The 20,384-nt window shown below is 41.6% G+C and overlaps 1 protein-coding gene across 1 annotated transcript in view; it reads right to left on the bottom strand.

Moving 5' to 3' along the window:
• The window catches only part of LOC311085316 (uncharacterized protein), a 63,983-nt gene that overhangs the window by 25,521 nt on the left and 18,078 nt on the right, over positions 1 to 20,384 (bottom strand). The window contains exons 2-3 of the mRNA XM_084117785.1: positions 7,595 to 8,269; positions 1,258 to 1,917 (exon numbers count right to left, since the gene is read on the bottom strand). Coding sequence (XP_083973911.1) covers positions 1,258 to 1,917; positions 7,595 to 8,269 — 1,335 coding nt within the window. The remainder of the gene's footprint in view (positions 1 to 1,257; positions 1,918 to 7,594; positions 8,270 to 20,384) is intronic.

Raw genomic sequence — 20,384 nt, 5'->3', positions numbered from 1 at the left:
CCTCGCTGCACATTTCCATTTATCCGGGAGTGGCGCTGCCAAGATGGCGACGGCCGGCTCCGCCCACTTTGGGCTCAAAAATGCTCTTCAGAAACACTACGGGTGACGTCAAGGACACTACGAACATTTTTTTTTTTTTTTTTTACAGTCTAAGGTCATGACTGATGAGCAGCCTTTATTCAGAAACATTTGACAAAACAGAATCAAGTATTCCAGAGAGCTGTGTAATAAGCTTTTTTATAAGCTCATTAAATGCTACTTTATAAAAATATAGGTTTTATTAAAATTGATATTGAAATATGAAATGTTTTTTTGAAAAGAAATGAAATTATACTCTTAATTGTGAAACTAAAACTGCCAGTAGGTGGTGGCAAGTCACTGTCTTAATGAGTGAGTCATTGAATCATTCACTCAACCAATTCATTTAAACGGTTGATTCATTAAGGAACAAAGCCATGCTGCGTCCCAATTTGCCTACTCATACTATGCCCTAAATGTATGTATTTTTTCTTCAGAAAAAAGTACATACTTTTGAGTGTGTAGCAGAAGAGTAGGCAAGCTTTGGGACAAACTATTACTTCATAGCATATATTTCATCATTAAAAGATTCTCTTTGTCACATAGTTACATGCATCCTGTCACCGTAAACTGACCTGTCAATCATCTTGTCACGATTAACATCCTCCACATTTCATTTAGTTTCATTTCCTACCATAGTCGTGGGTCTTTCATGCGGAGACTCTTCTCATTTTTTGATTAATGTTGAATTTAAAATTCACTAACCGTCAGTCAGGTCACGCACATCTGCCATGCTTGTGGTTTTTAAACTCTTTACACGCATTTGTAGTTCTGAACCGAATCCTCCAAAGTGCAGTGGGTTGAGTGCAATATTAGCCTTTATAGTGAGCACGGATCCACACTTCCAAAATCTACTGGAAATAGTAGACCATCCCGAGACTTCTGACATACTCTTTTCAACATACTATGCTTTGAGATACATTTTTCTAATCTCACATATGATGGATAGTATAGACATTGGGATGCAGGGTTAGTGACTGTTACTCTCTGTCACAAAGAGTTACTGAATTATTGTCTTAATTCATTTAGATGATATTTTTTAGTCAATTTTTTTCTCCTTGACATTGGTAAAGGGTGTTTATCAATGTATGGTACTGTACTGTAATAACCTGTAAGCTTATTACTGTATTCTCACAAATTCAAAATGCTTTATTCAGAAAAGTAAATGAATTCACTCACCCAGTATCTTGATCTTCTCCTGTAACTCTTTGATTTCATTATCTCTCGCACTCAGTTTCTCTTCTAGTTCATCTCTGACTCTCTTCTCTGGAGCTCTTATATACATCTGAAGTGAATAGGGTTCAGTCTTCATGTTCTCTATACAATCCAGAATATTTGAGATCTGTCCAGAGTTTCTATCATCCTTTAACCCCATCACACTGTACCAACTCCCATAGAGACTCACGATGCTTTGAGATTCTGTGGATGTTACAAAATCTGACACACTTCGGTCAACAGTGAGTCCTGTAGTGAAAAGCACCATGAAGTGCTCATTAGAGTTAAATATTCTCTTAATCTTCTCCATTTCTGCTTTGTCTTCATTAGTCAGTGAACCGACAGGAGTAATGAGGATGAAATGATGAACTCCAGGATCACAGAGAGACACACAGTTGAGAGTCTCCCGCATCACTTCCTCCTCTGAGAGCCGAGTGAGAGCTGGAAGCTGTATTACAGTGATCTGCCGTCCATGAATCTTCCCCTCTCTCTTCTCACACACTTTACTCATCTCTTTCTGAGGTTTACTCGTTACCCCTCGAAATATTTTAGACACTGAGTCCTTGAAGGTTGCATTGTTTCCACACAGGACAATGTTCAGCTTTGTTTTTCCAGAAGTAGTCACTGAAACAATATTTAGAGACAGATGACTCAGTTTAGCTTTGGTACCAAATGTACACTTAATTTAACAACAACAAAAATATAATATTGTAAATAATATTACATTATATCGGAATAGTTCACCCAAAACTGACAATTCTAGTGAAAGTGCAAATCGACCATACATTTGAAAGCGTTTACAAATGCGTGAGATACACGCACCCTGATGTATGTTTAGTGTTTAGTAGTTTTTGTTCATTTTCTTGTTTTGTTTGACATTTAATAAAAGCCCTACTCATCCATCATGGATTGTAACTCAAAGTCAAGATGGCGCCGTTGTGTGTGGCTTGCCGTCGGACGCCTGGTCCAGTCCTTAGTTTGTTTGTTTTATGCTGTTTGATCTTTTATCTAACACAATGCGCTTCCTCAATATTGATATATGACAGACTAACTCTTTTAAGTTTGCAAACTAGTACAAACGATCTGATATATCAAGCGCGAAACGGCTCATCTCATTCATCTCCGTTTCTGACGTCCATACCTGGCTACCTGCGCCGCTGGCCGTGTTCTCTACCGGTGAGGAGGCGTAGGAGAAAACGCGGAAGACGGGGTGGCTTTGCCGTTAAGTTGAAGCATTTCCTGGCTCAACAACAACAACCAGAGTCGCGTCGATCCTTTCTGGGTTTCCATGTGAAGGGTTTGGTCGGCGATTTCTCCATTCGCTGGCGCTCTCTGGACCCAGTGTATCAATGGAATAAGAACACCTCAATGATTATGGCTGAAGCTGCTCCGCTACCTGCCTACGGCTCGCCTCGTTTTCACCACGCTGGAGTTTGTGTGAGTAATCTTCAACGTTTTTCTCGGATTCGGAATTCGGAGTCGACTAAAAATCTACCTGGTCTAAGGATGGCGTTGCTAAATGCCAGATCAGTGGTAAATAAGACTGTTATTATTAATGACTTCTTCTCCTCGCGGGACCTTGATTTTTATTTATTACTGAAAGCTGGCTTACAAATGGGGACTTAAGTCCGTTTTCTGATCTTCTGCCACAAAACTGTTTGTTTTTTAATTCACCACGTACAACAGGCCATGGTGGAGGACTGATCTCTATTTTTAAAGACAGATTTTCTTGCAGCCAAACTATGTTTCATGTTTATCAGAGTTTTGAACTGCAGTTGTTTACATTTGATCTGAATGGTCCACTACTGGTTGCTTTGATATACCGTCCTCCTAAGCACAATATACATTTTTTAAACGAGTTTGCAGACTTTTTGGGGGAATTTTTACCCAAATTTGATAAACTGTTAATCCTTGGTGATTTCAACATTCATGTGTGTTGCACAAGGGACTCATTATCTAAAGAATTTTCTAATCTGATAAATGCCTTTGATTTCATTCAGTATGTGAATGTCCCGACTCATCAGTCGGGACATACTCTTGACCTTGTGCTTTCTTATGGCATTTCACTTTATGAGCTTGAAGTAGACTTGTAGTCAAGACCGCCTAAACCGAGACCAAGACACTACCAAGACCAGAGGGTATCGAGACCAAGACAAGACAAGACCAAGACCAAGACCAAGACAGAATAAGTCAAGACCAAGACCAAGTCGAGACCAAGATCGAGACCAAGTCGAGACCGGAGAAAAAAAAACAAAAAACAGACTAGTGTTGAAGCTAAGCAATAACTATGAATTCAAGAACAGCAGCATACTAGGGTTCAGCCGCAGTTTACATTCAATACATATTAGACGGTATTACTTCAACTACACAGGCAGAACAATACAGAGACAGACCATGTCATGTGTGTGACTGTGAGCTCACTGTAAATGTTTTTGCAGACTGGGTGAGATCAACTATGTGTAGCAATTGCATGACGGCTGTTACTGCACTATTAGAGGTTAATTTGAGACTCCCTTAACTTTTGTGTACTGTTGATGACTGACATGACTGGTACTGACTGGTTCATCTGACAAAACATCAAACACCTCCAACACCATCTTGCTCCTCCAACAACTGTCTAAAGAATGAGAAATATGTAACCAATTGAAATTATACTTAATGTGTAGATGAAATTGTAACATCAAATTAAAGATACACAATTATAAACTTGGATTAGGCCTAATGTTTAGTCAACACAACGGAGATATGCAGATGATATTTAAAAGACCATTTATTTAGTCTAACACCATCTTAAATACAATACTGTAATCAAACAACACACACACACACACAGAGAGATATCAAAGACACAAATTCATCTAAGCAAATGCCTGCCTATCTCTGCCGATTTCGGAGTCTCCAAATGAATCCATTCTGCAACTTTTAAATACATAATAAAATGTTTAAAAACGAAATTATAGGCTTAAGTGCAGGATCCGAAAGTTGGTCGTTTTGTCGCTACGGTTACACACACACACACACACCGTTTGCGGTGCGCTCAAAGTCATCTGTCAGTTGTGCAGTTACCCAAAATCTCCTGAATGAAGTTAAAACCCATCATGTCACTTATATGTGTTTTTATAAACCAAGTGATCAAAGTGCTCGTTGCCGCTGCGATCAGTGGCGCGGATAAGTGTTTTCTCGTGTGACTCACGCACACACCGCACCGTCTTCACTCGGACGCGCGCTTCAATCTGTTCCGTTGCGGATAATAATATTGCATTACCGAACGTTGTGTCGTCGTGGATATTGTAGTATTGTATTGCTAAATCCCCCGACCACTATGTCCGATGTCGGTCTGAGACAGCGAGACCTAGACAAGACCGAGAGGACCGAGACCAAGACAAGACCAAGACCAAGGACCATCAAGGCCGTGACAAGACCAAGACCACGTAAAAGTGGTCTCGAGACCGGTCTTGGTGAGACATACATCACTAGCTTGAAGTAACTGAAAACGGGTTTTCTGACCATAAAACTGTTATGTTTTCTGTTCCCTGGGTACCAACTTGTACTAAAGTTACTAAATGTGTCCGTAAATCTAGAATAATTACTCCATCTAATAGCATATCCTTTTCATTAGCTTTCTGTGATGCTGTTCAAACAGTTGACATAAGTCAGTGTGATCTGAGTCCAGATGAGCTCCTACTTAAATTTAACTCGACTTCTTTGATTATCTTGGATTCAATTGCTCCTGTAAAGACTTTAAAACTCAAACCTAGATCTGAACCCTGGATTGACGATAACGTTCGCGCCTCGAGGCAGATCTGTAGACGGGCGGAGCGAAAGTGGAAAAAGGACCGGCTCCAGATTTCGCTGGAATTATTAAGAGATTCATTATTTAATTATCAGAAGGCAATGAAAGAATCAAAATCAAGGTATTTTGCAGACATTATCAATAATAATTTCCATAGGCCCAAAACTCTTTTTACTGTTTTTAACACTGTTGTCAACCCAACGGTGACATAATTAAGTAATTAATTAACTAATAACTAAGTTAATTAGTTACTAATAACTAAGTTAATTAATTAATTAACTAATAATTAACTAATAATTAATGAACTAATTACCCAAAGTACCCTGCTGTGTCAAAAACAATGTGTGAGGATTTTCTGAGATTCTTTGTTGACAAGATTAATTCTATCAGACGGGGGATATCTCACCCTGATTCTGATCCGTCCATCTACTCTGTTTGTTGTGCAGAGTTTAGTCAATTCAAACCTATTTCTTTTGAATATCTCCAAGAAATAGTATGCCGGCTTAAGCCGTCAGGCTCTACCGTTGACATCTTGCCTCCTTATTTCCTGAAACAAGTTTTTGATGCAGTGGGTCCATATCTTGTGACTTTGATTAACCGATGCTTTGAAACTAGTTCTGTACCTGAGGTGTTAAAACATGCTACAGTATATCCTTTGCTCAAGAGACATAATCTAGATCCTACTGTAGAAAACTATAGACCAATTTCAAATTTGTCTTTTATTACAAAGATCCTCGAGAAAATAGTGCTTTTACAGTTGCAGAGTTTTTTAGATGAAAATAAGATATTTGAGGTTTTTCAATCAGGTTTTCGAAAATTCCACTCTACAGAGACTGCACTCCTGAAGGTTTTAAATGATATTCTACTTGCTGGCGACTCTGGAAACCATTCTGTGCTTGTGCTCCTAGATTTGAGTGCTGCGTTTGACACTGTTGACCATGCAGTCCTTCTTACTCGCCTGGAGCACTGCACAGGCATAACAGGAAGCGCTCTTGAATGGTTCAATTCATATCTTTTAAATAGACGTTTTAATGTTAATATGGGTGAACACTCATCTGAGTCAGCTCCTCTAGCATGTGGTGTACCTCAGGGTTCCATCTTAGCTCCGATTCTTTTTTCTTTGTATATGCTACCATTGGGTTCTATTTTTAGGAAGCATGGTCTGTCATTTCACTGCTATGCAGATGACACTCAAATATATTTGCCCTTAAAAAAGAGTTCCAATGGCTTAGAAGCACTCATGACTTGTTTGGCTGATGTGAAAGCCTGGCTGTCTTTAAATTTTCTTAATTTTAATGAGAGTAAAACTGAGATAATAGTATTCGGTCCTTCAGACTCTGTTAGTACACCAAAAATAAATTTTGGTGAGTTATCTTCCTCTGTAAAACCTTGGGTTAAAAATGATAAGCTGAAATTTGACAAACACATCAATACTGTGGTTTCTTTCAGCTTAGACTACTAGCTAAAGTTAAACCCATTTTGACGAGTAAAAATTTTGAACAATTGATCCATGCTTTCATTACGACAAGACTGGATTACTGTAACTCACTATACTTTGGGATTAGTCAGTCAGCTTTATCCCGGTTACAAATAGTTCAAAATGCAGCTGCTAGACTCTTAACCAGGACTAAAAAACGGGAGCACATTACACCAGTTTTACGTTCTTTGCACTGGTTGCCCGTGCGTTATCGAGTAAAGTTCAAAATTATTATTTTGGTGTTTAAATCATTAAATGGTCTGGCCCCTCTGTATCTCTCGGAATTACTTACTGAGTATCGTCCGGTTCTGTCTCTCCGGTCATCTAACCAGAAACTGCTATGTATCCCAAAGTCAAAGCTGAGGTGCAGAGGCGACCGGGCTTTTTCAGTAGCTGCCCCCAGATTATGGAATGCTTTACCTCTGTGTATTCGCTCTGTATCATCCTTATCTGTTTTTAAAACTATGCTAAAAACGCATCTTTTTGAATTAGCATATACTTAGTGAGGAAGTGGTATTGAAATGTTTGTTTCATTATGATGTTTTTATTGCTTATTTGTTTTGTGCAATTGTCTATTACAATATGTGCAGCACATTGGACAACCTCGGTTGGGATAAATGGTGCTATATAAATAAATTTGACATTGACATCAACACTGACACTATGATGTTGAATGTGGTGTGCTTCTGGCAATATACAAACAAAGAATGTTCATTTTGTGGTGAAGAGTGACAGTCTAACAACAGTAGCAGTATTACTCAAACTTTGTCTGTAAAAGCAATTTAAGTCTTTCTGTCAATGTCTGATACTCTATTCAAAAATATAATTTCTTTTTATTTCCAAAAATTTTAGAAGCTTTTAAACCTAAACAAAAAAGATTAGATTGTTTCCCTGTCATAACCTGTACAGTATAACAGTACAGTAAAAATACGGAAGGCACAGAATGGCTGGGAAAAAAGTTAAAGGACAAAAAATGTAGTTCATGAGCATATTCTTAGACGTATTATTCTGAAAAAAAGACTTTAACAAACCTCCTCCATTACTTCCTATTTTTGTGCTTTGATTGAGTTTTCCACCCACTTTGTGATCAGAATTAACTGGAACTCCATCCACTAATGATCCACCATCTCCATCCTCATACATGTTACAGACGAGAAATTCTTCATGTTCTTCCTGGAGCATCTTCTCTGTCCTTCTGATCATCTCAGAGCGCCATCCTGTGTTTCTTGCATCAAACTGAAGATTTCTTCCTCCACACTCCTTTATTAAATTATGAATAGCGTTATTAACAGTCTTATAAATCATGAATGTGCGTGTCTCTTCATCAGTGGTCAGCACTATGGTGTGTTTAATGGCCTTCTCACTGAAGAGGTTCAGCACAGTTCTCACTCTTCTCAGGTCCTCCTCACTGAAGTCATTAAACTGCAGTACGAGTAAGATCACATGAGGTCCTGGAGCAGACTGAGACACACACTCTCTCACTCTCTGTGTGATCTGATGCTGTGAGAGATGTGGCTGGAGCAGGTGAGAAGTGTTGATGACTGTGATGTGTCTCTCCTCCACCTTTCCACTGACTCTCACACTGTGCTGCTGTACATAAGATGAAGGAGCTTCACTGTGAAACGCTTCGGTATCCAGTATAATGTTTCCCACTCGGCTGTTTTCTAATACATTCTTTCCCAGCAGAACAATCCTCAGATCACTCACTGAAAAAGAGCACAGACACACACACATTGGGTTTCAATGTTTTATGTACTTTCTAAAGATATAATGATTTTTATAGAACTTTTATAGAAATTATGTGGCTGCCAGGTCTTAGTTTAGTTCCGTTTATTCATCCCTTAGAAAATTTGGTTTGCACAGGTGCTACACAGTCTCACACATAAACATCCAAAACAAAGAAATTAAAAGAACATAAATAAGAAACTAGTAAAAAAAAAATGATAAAAGAAATGGGAGAAGTGGATCCAATTACCATCAATTCAAGTATCAACATATTACCCATGGTTACAGACGATTTATCATAGATATAGAAGTTGGTATTGTTGTAAAGTTTTCTTTCTTCAAAGCAGAGACCAGTGAGACAGTCGGGATCGCGTTCAACAGAAGTTGTTCTTTATTGAGAACTCCACTGTACGCGGCTGTAGAGACTTCCAACATGATCTAATCTAACATAACTTTACATGGTGTCTTATAGGCATTTTAGGAGGAGGGACTTTTGAAGGTGGAGACAAATTCAAACAAAGCATGTAAATGAGTATACAAGTTAAGGAAAGGGTCCGTGAATTCTCTGCGTTGTGTATTTTTCATTTTCTTTTGTGATAGTTCGTTCAGCAGTGGGTCTGGTTGTCTTCTTGAGGTTGGGGCTTCATACGCAGATGAGACGGTCGTTGCATATGGACCTCGGAAAAGACATCAAGTTTTATCTGCACACTGTAAGACAGAAAACAGAAAAACAGAGAGCAGTATTTCTTCAAAACACTACGGTTGTAGCAGTTTAAACACTATGGTTCTATCGTTTTCAGAGTCTACTGTTGTCGTTTCATTCTTTCCCTATTTCTTAATTGATTTGACACCTATGGACCAGTGAGGTAAGGATGGACTAAATGGGGAAAGGCCTATGAGGTTGTCTTCACCCTGGATTGGCCCCCGACGCCTGTTGCGTCAGTTCTTCCCAGGGCCCTCACTGAACCGTGTCCTTTTCTGTCCCTGTGTTGTGTACACACTGTACAGTGTGTGAGAAAATTGGCACATTTTCATTCTCCAGTGAAACATCAGTCTTAATAGACATCATATAGAGCATGGAGGTCTGATTGTAGTGTTCTGCAGTGTAACATTTATGGCATAACATTTAAGGCTGTGAGTCTTACTTAACCAGGGTCCCCTAAAAGAAGGCTGGAACAGTCACTTTCCTTTTGTTCTATTAAACAAAAATAAGTCTTTCATCTTTGTTGTGAGTTACTGGGGAAATTAAGCACTCACAGCCTAAATGGTTAACACCGTATCAAGTTGCCCCACGAGTTTAACGAGGAGGGGAGGGGCTGCTTTAAAGTAGCAAACAAATGTAGTAAGAGCTGCATAACATTGTTAACTTGTCTTAAGTTATTTTTGTTTTTTCTACATTCTTTTCCAAAATGTCCGTGCTTGCCACAGTAAGAACAACTGGCTTCTCTAGGACTTTTGCGTTTCTTTGGCTTCTCTGAGTTGACCTTAATGGATGCTGCTGCAATTCTTACTCTCTCTTTGACATCAGAATTTCTTTCCCAAATAGCTAAACTTTCTAGGTTACTTCTGAGAGTTCTTTTAGCCCACGTAATATCTAGGAATGGCAAGGCTGTTCTGTACTCAGCTACAAGACCATCTGCCCAAATTCGGATTAGAGCTCCTTTGTCAGCTAACACACTTTCGGAATCATCCACTATTCCACTGTACGTTACCGCTACCTGACAGAACCTCTCAGTATATTCACTCACAGTTTCTTCTTTCTCTTGTACACAGCTAGTAATCTTTGACCAGTCCACGTTCGGTCCAACAATGTTCGTTAACACTCTCAAAACTCCATCTCTCAATTCATCTTTTCTGGCATTTTGAAACTCAGAATTGTTTACAGCACTTTCAAAATCATTGAATTCTGACTCAGTCAAGATCTGTGATATTAGCTGAGTGACTTCAGCTAGAGACATATCGTAGAGACGCATCTTTTTGGACAACTCTCTCCTAAACTCAGAAAAATTTCTTTGCACTGATGGCAAACTTTCAGCAATTCTCTCAATATCTTTAGGACATAAAGATGTTTTGACTGCTTGTGTCTGTAATATGGGGGTTGCAAATGAAACTGTATCAACACCTTTTCCCTGAGGCTTTTGTCTAGCTACGCACACTTCAACTGCATTTACATCTGCATTGACATTGTCCTCTATACTATCAAAAGACTGTAAATCAGGATAGCTTTCATCTGACTGTTGGTTTTCTGAGTCACATTTGGTTGAGGCCTTGAGGCCCACCGTTTTCGTGAAACAGGACACTTGAGTAAGCAATTTTTTATTCTGTTCTTTCAAATTATCTATACAACGAGCTTGTTCTTGTACAATGAATAAGCTAAATTCTTTGTGACAGAAGATAATGCCTTTGACAATGTTCTTGCGAATACTTTCTCCTAGTACCTTCTTACAATCTTCGATTGACCAAACTTTGCCTGGATTAATGCCAAATTTCTTTGTTAAATTCAATCTGACTTCCTCAGTCACGATTGAGTCCATGTGCTCTGATAACAAAGACTTGAATTCACTGTCTGTCCATAAAGGTTTAATCAGTCTAGTACTTTTCCTAAACATTTTTGTGAATTTCTTTGTTACCACACAATCAAAAACATTAAAACTTCTCTCTACTGTCTACAATAGAGGGTACACTTGTTAACACAGCTTAACTATTGTTAACTTTCCAAATTACCACACTTAACTTCCCTGCCAACAAGAACAGAGAATCAACAGAAATAACTAGCACGTAAAGCTAATTCTTCTCTGCCTAAAGCAAAGGACACCAACTGTTAGCACTTGATGCTAACTTTCTCTAGCTTACAGATAGGTCTTCTCTAGCAAGAGCATACACACAATATTAACATGTAACTGTTAATCTTCCCTGTCAACAACAGAGGATCAATTTCATCTCTAAAAGAAAACTTTTTAGAGGCTTATCTTTAGTTAACCAAACTCTACAGCTGTTTGTTAACTACTTCTCTGAACGGTGCAGAGGAAAACATTTGTACTGGTCTGCATTGGTTCTTTTAATGGAGTGAAACTCACCGAGTCTTTCATTTGTAGAGAAAGATTCCGTCTGGAAAAATTCAGTCTTTGAGATCTTTTTGGAGCTTGAAGTTTTCAATCTGGATTCAGAAGATTCAGTCTGGAACTCAGTCAGCTTTGTTGAGATCTTTGAGCTTGAAGTTTCAAGATGCAGTTCTTTGAGCTTAAAATCCTTTGCGTTTCCTTCTTCTCCATCCGGCTCACGGCACCATCTGTTGTAAAGTTTTCTTTCTTCAAAGCAGAGACCAGTGAGACAGTTGGGATCGCGTTCAACAGAAGTTGTTCTTTATTGAGAACTCCACTGTACGCGGCTGTAGAGACTTCCAACATGATCTAATCTAACATAACTTTACATGGTGTCTTATAGGCATTTTAGGAGGAGGGACTTTTGAAGGTGGAGACAAATTCAAACAAAGCATGTAAATGAGTATACAAGTTAAGGACACAGATAAAATAGTTTCATTAACAATATTTTTGTAAACAATTAATTTCTGCAGTCACTGCTTTCCTGGTGCTCGTGTTTTCGATGTCGTTGCTCAGATACCCGAGATCCTGAACTGTGACGAGAGCATCGGAGATGTCGTGCTGGACGCAGGGGTGAACGACATCAGGCTGCGGCAGATGGAGGTTCTGAAGAGGGACTTCAGGAACCTGATCCATACGGTACACTGCACATCACCCACATGTCTTTTTTTTTTTTTTTTTTAAACCTTTGTTTATTGATTTTTCAGTGACATAACAAAATCAAGAGGTAACATTTCGGGAGTCAAAACAGTGTTTTGAACAGTACATTGAAAAAAAAATTGAAAACAAGATAAGGAATAATAGTAATAGTTTAAATAGTAAAAAAACAAACAAATAAACAGCACAAAACAAAAACACAAAATGGTCACCCACTTCTAAATAAAAGCCCAATATATTCACTTACACAGAGATGAATAAAAAACATCCCAGCATGCTAGAGCTTAAATCGGGCCCAATAAATCAAGCCCGACCCTACCCGAGCACGTTGTGTCCGAGCCCGGCCCGACCCGACACGTTCACTGTAATTATGAGCCCGAGCCCGATTTAAACCTGACCATTTTTAATATGTGGGCCGTTATAACCAGGGGCGTGCCAGAATTTTTTTTAAGCAGGTGCTGCTGTGCTCATTTAGGCTACAGGGGGGAGCTGCGCAGTTATATATATTATATAAATACTATTAATAAATGAGCAAAAATTGGCCACTCAGTATTCAATATTGAATTATTTTAATTATCACAATTAAAGTTTTAATTGTATTAAATTGAACAAGCACAACATTCAGCATTCAATCAAATATTCTTAAAGATGAATTATTATTAATAATGTTACTTCAACATATTGTTATTTTGACATAATATGTGTGTGAGCAACAAGCAAGTTGTGCATTTGTAAATTCGGTGACAGCGTGTGTTATGAGTTTCAAATGGTGTAAGTGACCGCGGCGCGCCGGCGACTCCATGTCATGATTATATTGTCTGCTATATTGCTTTTTATGTATTAAATCCAGGCAATTGGTTGATGAAAAATGTATTAAAATTAAGATACAATTTATACTAAACGAAATTCACTTTAAAGAAAAGCTTTCTTCAAAACAAAACTCAACAAACTTGAAACTATGTGCTTATTTAATGGCTAAAACACGTAGGCTACCATAGACTCTTTTTGTACAAATTGCAGCACATTCATTTAATTCAAAATTGTGCACATGTAAGTTGAAAGGCAATTGTTTGTGCATAGTAAAACATATCTGTAACATTTATCAAGTTCATAATTGTGCGTGCATTCATTAATTATTATCTTAATGAATAGACCTAATGCGACAAGGAAGAAGCATGCAAACTGCGTTGTTTGTTTATTCAGAAATAGTTGAATGGATCGGAAAAGTAACAAAAGCGGATATTGAGGCCTGAGGCTGACTACTATAATAATTTCTGTCATGGCAAGACTGCTTGTCTGTTCATCGTCGAAGTCCCCGTTTTTTTTGGGTTTTTTTTGCTGTCATAGGCATGTTATCGCACTTAGAATTGCAACTTAGAATAGCAGCAGAATAGCCTACAGCACGCACAGCAGGTGTGATGCCTCACACATGCGAGACTGCGAGTGCGAGTGGACGAGACGCTGCGCATGACACGTGACGTGCTTTATCAAGGGCCCGACCCGACCCGGCCCGAGGACAGTGGCGGGAAATATCGGGCCGACCGTCGAGTCCGGGCTCGGGCTCGGGCTCGGGCAGAGAATTAAAGTTCTACAGCATGCTACAAATTCACACAAGAAAAAACTCACAATTAGTAGACAATCAGGGTGGCTACTCTGGAATAGCCGCAAAAATCAATCCTTCAACATGTGCAAAAGATGGACCCCAAGTTTTTAAACTTTGCAAGAGAACCATGTATCGAGCACCTAACTTTCTCCAACTTCACAAACTGAAGGATGTCCCTGATCCAAGATGAGTGAGAAGGCGGCGCAGGAGACTTCCACCTCAATAAAATCAAACGTCTAGCCAATAAGGAGACAAAGGCTACAAGTCAGCTTTATATTTAGGAAGCTGCAAATTAGGGGGTAAAACCCCAAACAAAGCAATACATGATGTTGGATCAAATTGAACCCCTGTACAAACAGAAATACAATTAAATACCTGTCCAAAAATTAAATAGTGAAGGGCAAGACCAAAACATATGGACATGGGTAGCTGGAGACTGATGACATCTAATACACATGGGATCGACATCATTATAGATTTTGGAAAGCCTTACTCGAGTGAGATGGGTACGATGTAGATCTTGCACTGTAGTCTGGTAGGAAGGGGAGGTCCACCTGCACCCGAAAGGTATATTTTTTTAACCTAGTTTTTTGTAATCCTTAAGGTGTCTAGTAAAGGAATTTTGATGTTCCCCACGCAAATTATTGTCCCATATGTGATTTTTTGTATCATCTTTTGTGTCCGTGCTTGATTTTCGGCTGTGAAAAATGAAAAATTTAAATCTACATAGAATCTGAACAATAAACCCTACAGACACAATCCACCCCATTTTCTATTCGTCTTTGCATGAGGAATTGATAGATATGAGGATTGTCATGATTAGATGATGTATGGTGCATTAAAACTCAAATAAACGCAAAAAAATGTAAAAAATCCGTGACATTGGATCACTGGAACTCCTCCCCTATGGACCCTACTGATATATGTTTTCTAACTTTTGTATTTTTATAGTCTTTATGATGTCTAATAAGCAAATGTTGATGATCCCTACTTGAAAAATTGTCACATGTTGGTCCAAATGAACATCTCCCATAATAAGGAGTTACTATTCAAACCGTTATATTGGTATTATATTTATTGAAACAAAACAGAAAACCACTCATATAGTCAAATGTGTGTATATATAGGGTATAACAAATCCCCATTAGAATAAACTGAAATAGAAAAAAGTGATTCTAATCAAAGGTCAAAAGGTCAAGGGCAATGATGTCCATTCATCATACAGCAGGTCTTCATAATCGACCTCTTGCTCCTCGTCTTCTTCACCATCTCCATCCATCTCCTCGACTGTTTCCTCCTGCAAATTAGTGAGTAAAGTGGGGAGGATAGGTCCACAAGACCACACTGGTTCCAGGGTACCCTCTTTAGTCTTTTCCCAGCCTTGGCCAGGATCATGGGGCTTGGGACACCAGAATATCGGTGTGGCTGCTCTCTTGTAGTTGGCCAGACGGTGGTCGACACGGTTGATGTGTGGGACCAGGTTGTCTCTCCTGGGCGGGAGCCGGGACAAATCCACCTTGAATCTGGTGGTAAGCGTCTCATCCTCTCCAATCATTTTTTTCAGCATGATGCTGCACACGTTGTTCACAGATTTTTCGCGGGCCTGGCCATACATTACACATGTAAATACCTCGATGTCATCCACCACATCTGGCTCCACAGAGCACTGATCACCAAGTTTTCTGAGGACATAAATAATTAGTACATCGATATTGGGACCGGAAAGCACAGGCGGATCCTAAATGTCAGCGAACTGGCAGAATGTAAGGGGGCAGACTACTGCACAACAATACTCTGCCTATATGTCTTCACAGGAGAAGACGTTACAAGTACCTTTAGAGGCAAAGGGAAGGTTGGGCCTCTGAAAAAGCTGCAGAGTAATCCAAAGTACCATGCAGCCTTCAAGTGAGTATTTTAGTCAGATATCCTGTAGCATGTAATGGCAATTAATGCTTAACATAGGTATTGATACATTGTGACTTTGCAATACAAAACTTGGTGATCAGTGGTCTGTGGAGCCAGATGTGGTGGAGGACATTGAGGCATTTACATGTGTAATGTATGGCCAGGCCCACGAAAAATCTGTGAACAACGTGCGCAGCATCATGCTGAAAAATATTATTGGAGAGGATGAGACTGTTGTGTATAAAAAAGGACGCTGGACGAGAGATTTATGCATGCAACTCACTTTACTTTTCGGACAAACCGGAACCAAACATTTCAGACCAAAACAGCTGCAACCTAAACATGCAGCGAGGTGTTACCAAACGAACACAGATTAATTCATCCTGAGCGGACATAACATTTTCCCCTCTCTGGGGGGTTCAACTATGAAAAGTAGACACAAAGTCCTTCAGGTAATCGGGCCGTGCCCTGGCGCGCACTGGCTGTGGAGAACACACAGCTGATGGTAAGGCGAACAGTGGTAGGGAGGCTGGGGAAAGGGGCAGCGACAATGATGATGGGGGCACTGGGTGTGACAACGAGGGAGTATCTTCAGGCTGTGCGGCTGCTTGTGGTATGGAGTCCTCCTGCTCCGCTCTGGGTCGCATTATGTCCCCGCTGTTCTGAGTTAACATTGCAGGAGGTGCTGGCACCTTCTGAAGGCAGCTGGCGTGCCAGCGGGTGCCATCATCTAGGAGGTATGTGGCTGGTCCCAGTCGGCGGACCACTTGCTGTGAAGTGGACCAAAATGATGCCATCTTGTTTTCCCTGTGCGGTTGGCGAGCTCTCACCCAGTCTGCCACAGCGATATCTGGTATCCTGACCTTCTTTTTCTTGTCAAACCACTGTTTCATCCACTTCTGACAGCGGGTGACTGAGGCTTTGACTGGTGTGAGTGTGTTCTGGACTGCGGTGGGGTGGAGCCTGTCCAGTGGTAGGTGTAACTCCCTACCCAGCATGAGCGAGGCTGGGGAAACCTCTGTGGTTGAATGCTGGGTAGCACGGTAGTGTAGCAGTGTTAGACGTATGGCTTGTTTAAAGGAACAGCCCTGGGCCTGATGTGCTCTGATGTCATTTTTTAGGGATTGATGGAAGCGTTCCCCCCTGCCGTTTGCCTGTGGGTGATACAGGGCTGTACGGATGTGTCGAATCCCCCTGTTCTCCAGGTATGAAGTAAACTCCACAATTACAAACTGTGGACCATTGTCGGTGGTAATGGTCTGTGGAAGGCCCCAGCGGGAGAAGAGAGACTCCAGAAAGTCCACAATGACCTGGGGTGCATTTCCTGAAAGCATCGTTAGCCAACTATGGTCGCAAGTTCCGTCGTTATCAGCATAGTTCAACGATTTGGTGTTTCCCGAAACCATCGTTCCAACGAACGTTCGCAAACAGCATCGCAAACTTGTGTGGTTGGAACGACAGCTCTCGAGCTGTGGTTAGAAGCATAGTTTCTAGTTTACATGAGATGTAGACTGAATAAATCCTTATCTTTAGCAAAATAAGCAAGCTGTCATTCAGTACAACCCGTGTTATTTAATTAGAATACATACAAATGTAATTTACGTCTTTTAGTTTGTCAAGAGATTTAAAGCACCGTTTTTGAAGACTGCGCATGTGCGGACGTGCTCTACTATGTAAGAACGAGCCAAATACTGAGTCTGGTAATAAAGCAAAATAACTGAGAAAAATTTGAAATGGTCTTCAGATGCCATGTCTGTAACTTATATGAAAAAATCTAGCATTAATTTGATCTCAAACAGATTAATTAAAATAAGTTATTAGTCCACCACGTGCGAGACGTCATAAACCAACGTGGTTGAATGATACTTTGCGACATATGGTTTCGGGAAACAGTCGTGACTAGCTAGTTGATTTCTCCAATGATGCATCGTACTATGGTAGTTAAGCAGCGAGCTATATAGTTGTACGGGAAACGCACCCCTGGGAGGTGACGGAGCCGGTAGTGGTCAGCTCAGGCCATTTGGAGTGTAAACCATACACTACGACCAAGAACCGCTGATAGTGGGGGGCACCGTGGATCTCGCCACATATGTCTAATTGCAGATGCTCCCATGGTTTTGAGGGCCAGGCCAGGGGTTGCAGAGGTGGCGGGGGTCGACGACCAGTCTTTCCACTTACAAGACATGCTGGGCATTCTTTAACAAGGGCCTCAATGTCTTTGTCTATGCCTGGCCACCACACCAGGTCGCGGCATCTCTGTTTAAGTTTCACTATTCCCAGGTGGCCCTCATGTGCCATGTCCAGCACACGGGCGTGAAGGGCCCCTGGAATCACGGTGCAAAACCCACGCGCCACACATGTCTCATTCCAACAAGAGAGCTCCTGCTTGACCAGAGAAAATGCTAACAGCTCCTCTAGTAATTCCCGTGGCCATCCCTGACGACTGTAGATGCACAGCTGGGAGATAACTGGATCCTGTTTTGAGGCTGCCTTCAGTTCCTGTAGAGTGACCGTGGACTCGAGCAGAGTGTGTAGCGTGAGAATAATCTCACTTTCGATGTGGTTGACGCTGGTAGGCAGGGCCTGGGCAGGAACTGACCGAGAGAGAAGGTCTGCAACGACATTATCCCGGCCCGGGGTAAACTGTAGAGTATAGTTGTATTGGCGGAGGCGGTCATACCAACGATGCAGTTTCAGCGGCCTGTGCCCGGTGCCAGTAGAGGAAAGCAGAGCTGTCAAGGCCTGGTTGTCTGTTCTCAGCGTAAACTGGTGGCCATAAAGGTAGAGGTGCCATCTCTCACAAGCCCACATACAAGCGAGTGCCTCCCGCTCCCCAACTAAGTATCTTTGTTCGGTTTGGTTCAGAGCTCGGGAGGCGAATGCAACAGGCCTCTCCACGCCATTCTGTACTTGTGACAGTACAGCCCCTATCGCCATGGCCGAGGTGTCACAGGTGACCAGGGTGTGACTGGATATGTCAAAATGTGCCAACACTGGAGGTGAGGTAAGTTGAGCTTTAAGAGTTTGCACTGCCTTGGTGCATTCTAACGACCAGACCCACGGCTCATCTCTCCGAAGCAGCTGGCGCAGTGGGGCTGTTATGGCTGAATAGTGAGGCATGAACTTCAAGTAGTAGCCTGTCATGCCCAGGAATGAAGCGAGCTGGGCAGCCGAGGTCGGTTCAGGAACGGAGAGGATGGCCTCCACATTAGATTGAAGGGGAGAGATGCCCTCAGTGGAAAGTCGGAAGCCTACATATTCAATGGCCGGCACAACAAAAACACATTTGCTGCCATTGAGGGTTAAACTGTGCTTGGTGAGGGCTTCGAACACACTCTGCAGGCGACTGTCATGGATAGCCGTAGTAGCACCATGTACCACCACATCATCAAGGTAAATAACAACACCTGGTATACCTGCCAGTACTGAGGTCATGACCTTTTGAAAGCAGGAGGGGGTGGAGCTAAGGCCAAACGGCATCCTCATGTAGTGGAAAACACAGAGGTGTGTAACGAAGGCCGTCAGGTTTCTGCTTTCAGGGTTGAGGGGCACCTGGAGATAGCCCTCTCTGAGATCCAGTTTCGAAAAGACAGTGGAGCCGTGAAATTGTGCCGTGAGCTCCTCCGACGTGGGCAATGGGTATCTGTCTGGGATGACTACTTTATTTACTGCGCGGAGGTCCACACAGACTCGCAGAGCCCCTGTTTTCTTTCTTACCACAACCAAATTTGAAATCCATGGTGAAGCATCAACCGGCTCAATGATACCGGCATCCAGCAGCCGCTGCAGCTCAACAGACACTCCATCCCTTCAGGGCCAGTGGAATACGGCGCAGTGGCTGGACGACTGGCGACACCGAGGAGTCAATGAGGGGTTGATGGGCAAAAGCAGACAGACAGCCCAGCCCTTCAAACAGTGATGACCACTTCTGATGTGGTCCGGCAGCGACAGTCATAATGGCAGCCCCCCCTGTGTCAACGAGTGAAAATCCCAATGCCATGAACAGATCCAGCCCCATTAAATTCACCCCTTGTCGGGCCACATTGAAGACAAAGGAGGGCAAGACCCTAGTGCCATAGCTAACAGTCACTGTGATGGACCTCAACAAGTCCATTTTTGAGTTACCATACCCATGTAGGACAGCAGTGGGCGTGGACAGTGGACAGGAATGAAAGAACTTATGGTTTGTACTGGCATTCAGAAGGGAGACACTTGCACCTGTGTCTAGCAGCAGGGGAATACACACTGTGTTTATATTCACTGTACATGACTTGAATTGCATGGGCCCCGATGTTACATGGCGAATTATGGTGGGTGAACCACGGGGAGTGTGTGCATCCGACCTTGAATCATCCAAAGTGATTTTTCCTGCCACAGTTACGGCATGTGTGCTCATTAGCTGGACAGTGCCGGGCTCTGGTGGCATGCGTGTTTGATCCACAGTTACCGCAGGAAAACTGCCTTTGACGCTGGCCCTTGTTGTCTTGTGAGATGCATGACTGGGTCTGGGGCTGTGTCTGGTACATCCAAACCAGAGCTAGATGGCTGCTGCTGTTGCTGGTCATGTGACTGTGCTCTTATGCATACTGCTTGGCTTAATGATGATTCTGTCTGTGTTAATTTAGCTGCACATTCCGCTGCACTTTCAATTTGGAATGCAATGGCAACAGCCTTAGCTAGTGTTAAGTCGTCTGATTCGAGTAGCAACGTCTCCCTGATTTTAGCCTGTGTAGTGTGCTCAATCAGTTGATCGTGTATCATCTCATCTGTCAATGCGCTGAATTTACAATGGCTGGCTAAACCTTTTAGGTTGGAGACGTACTGATGGAT

The sequence above is a fragment of the Abramis brama genome (assembly GCF_963993115.1).
Source record: "Abramis brama genome assembly, chromosome: 6".
NCBI lineage: Eukaryota > Metazoa > Chordata > Actinopteri > Cypriniformes > Leuciscidae > Abramis > Abramis brama.
The sequence above is the reverse complement of the archived record's forward strand: the minus strand, read 5'-3'. Positions and strand labels throughout refer to the sequence as shown.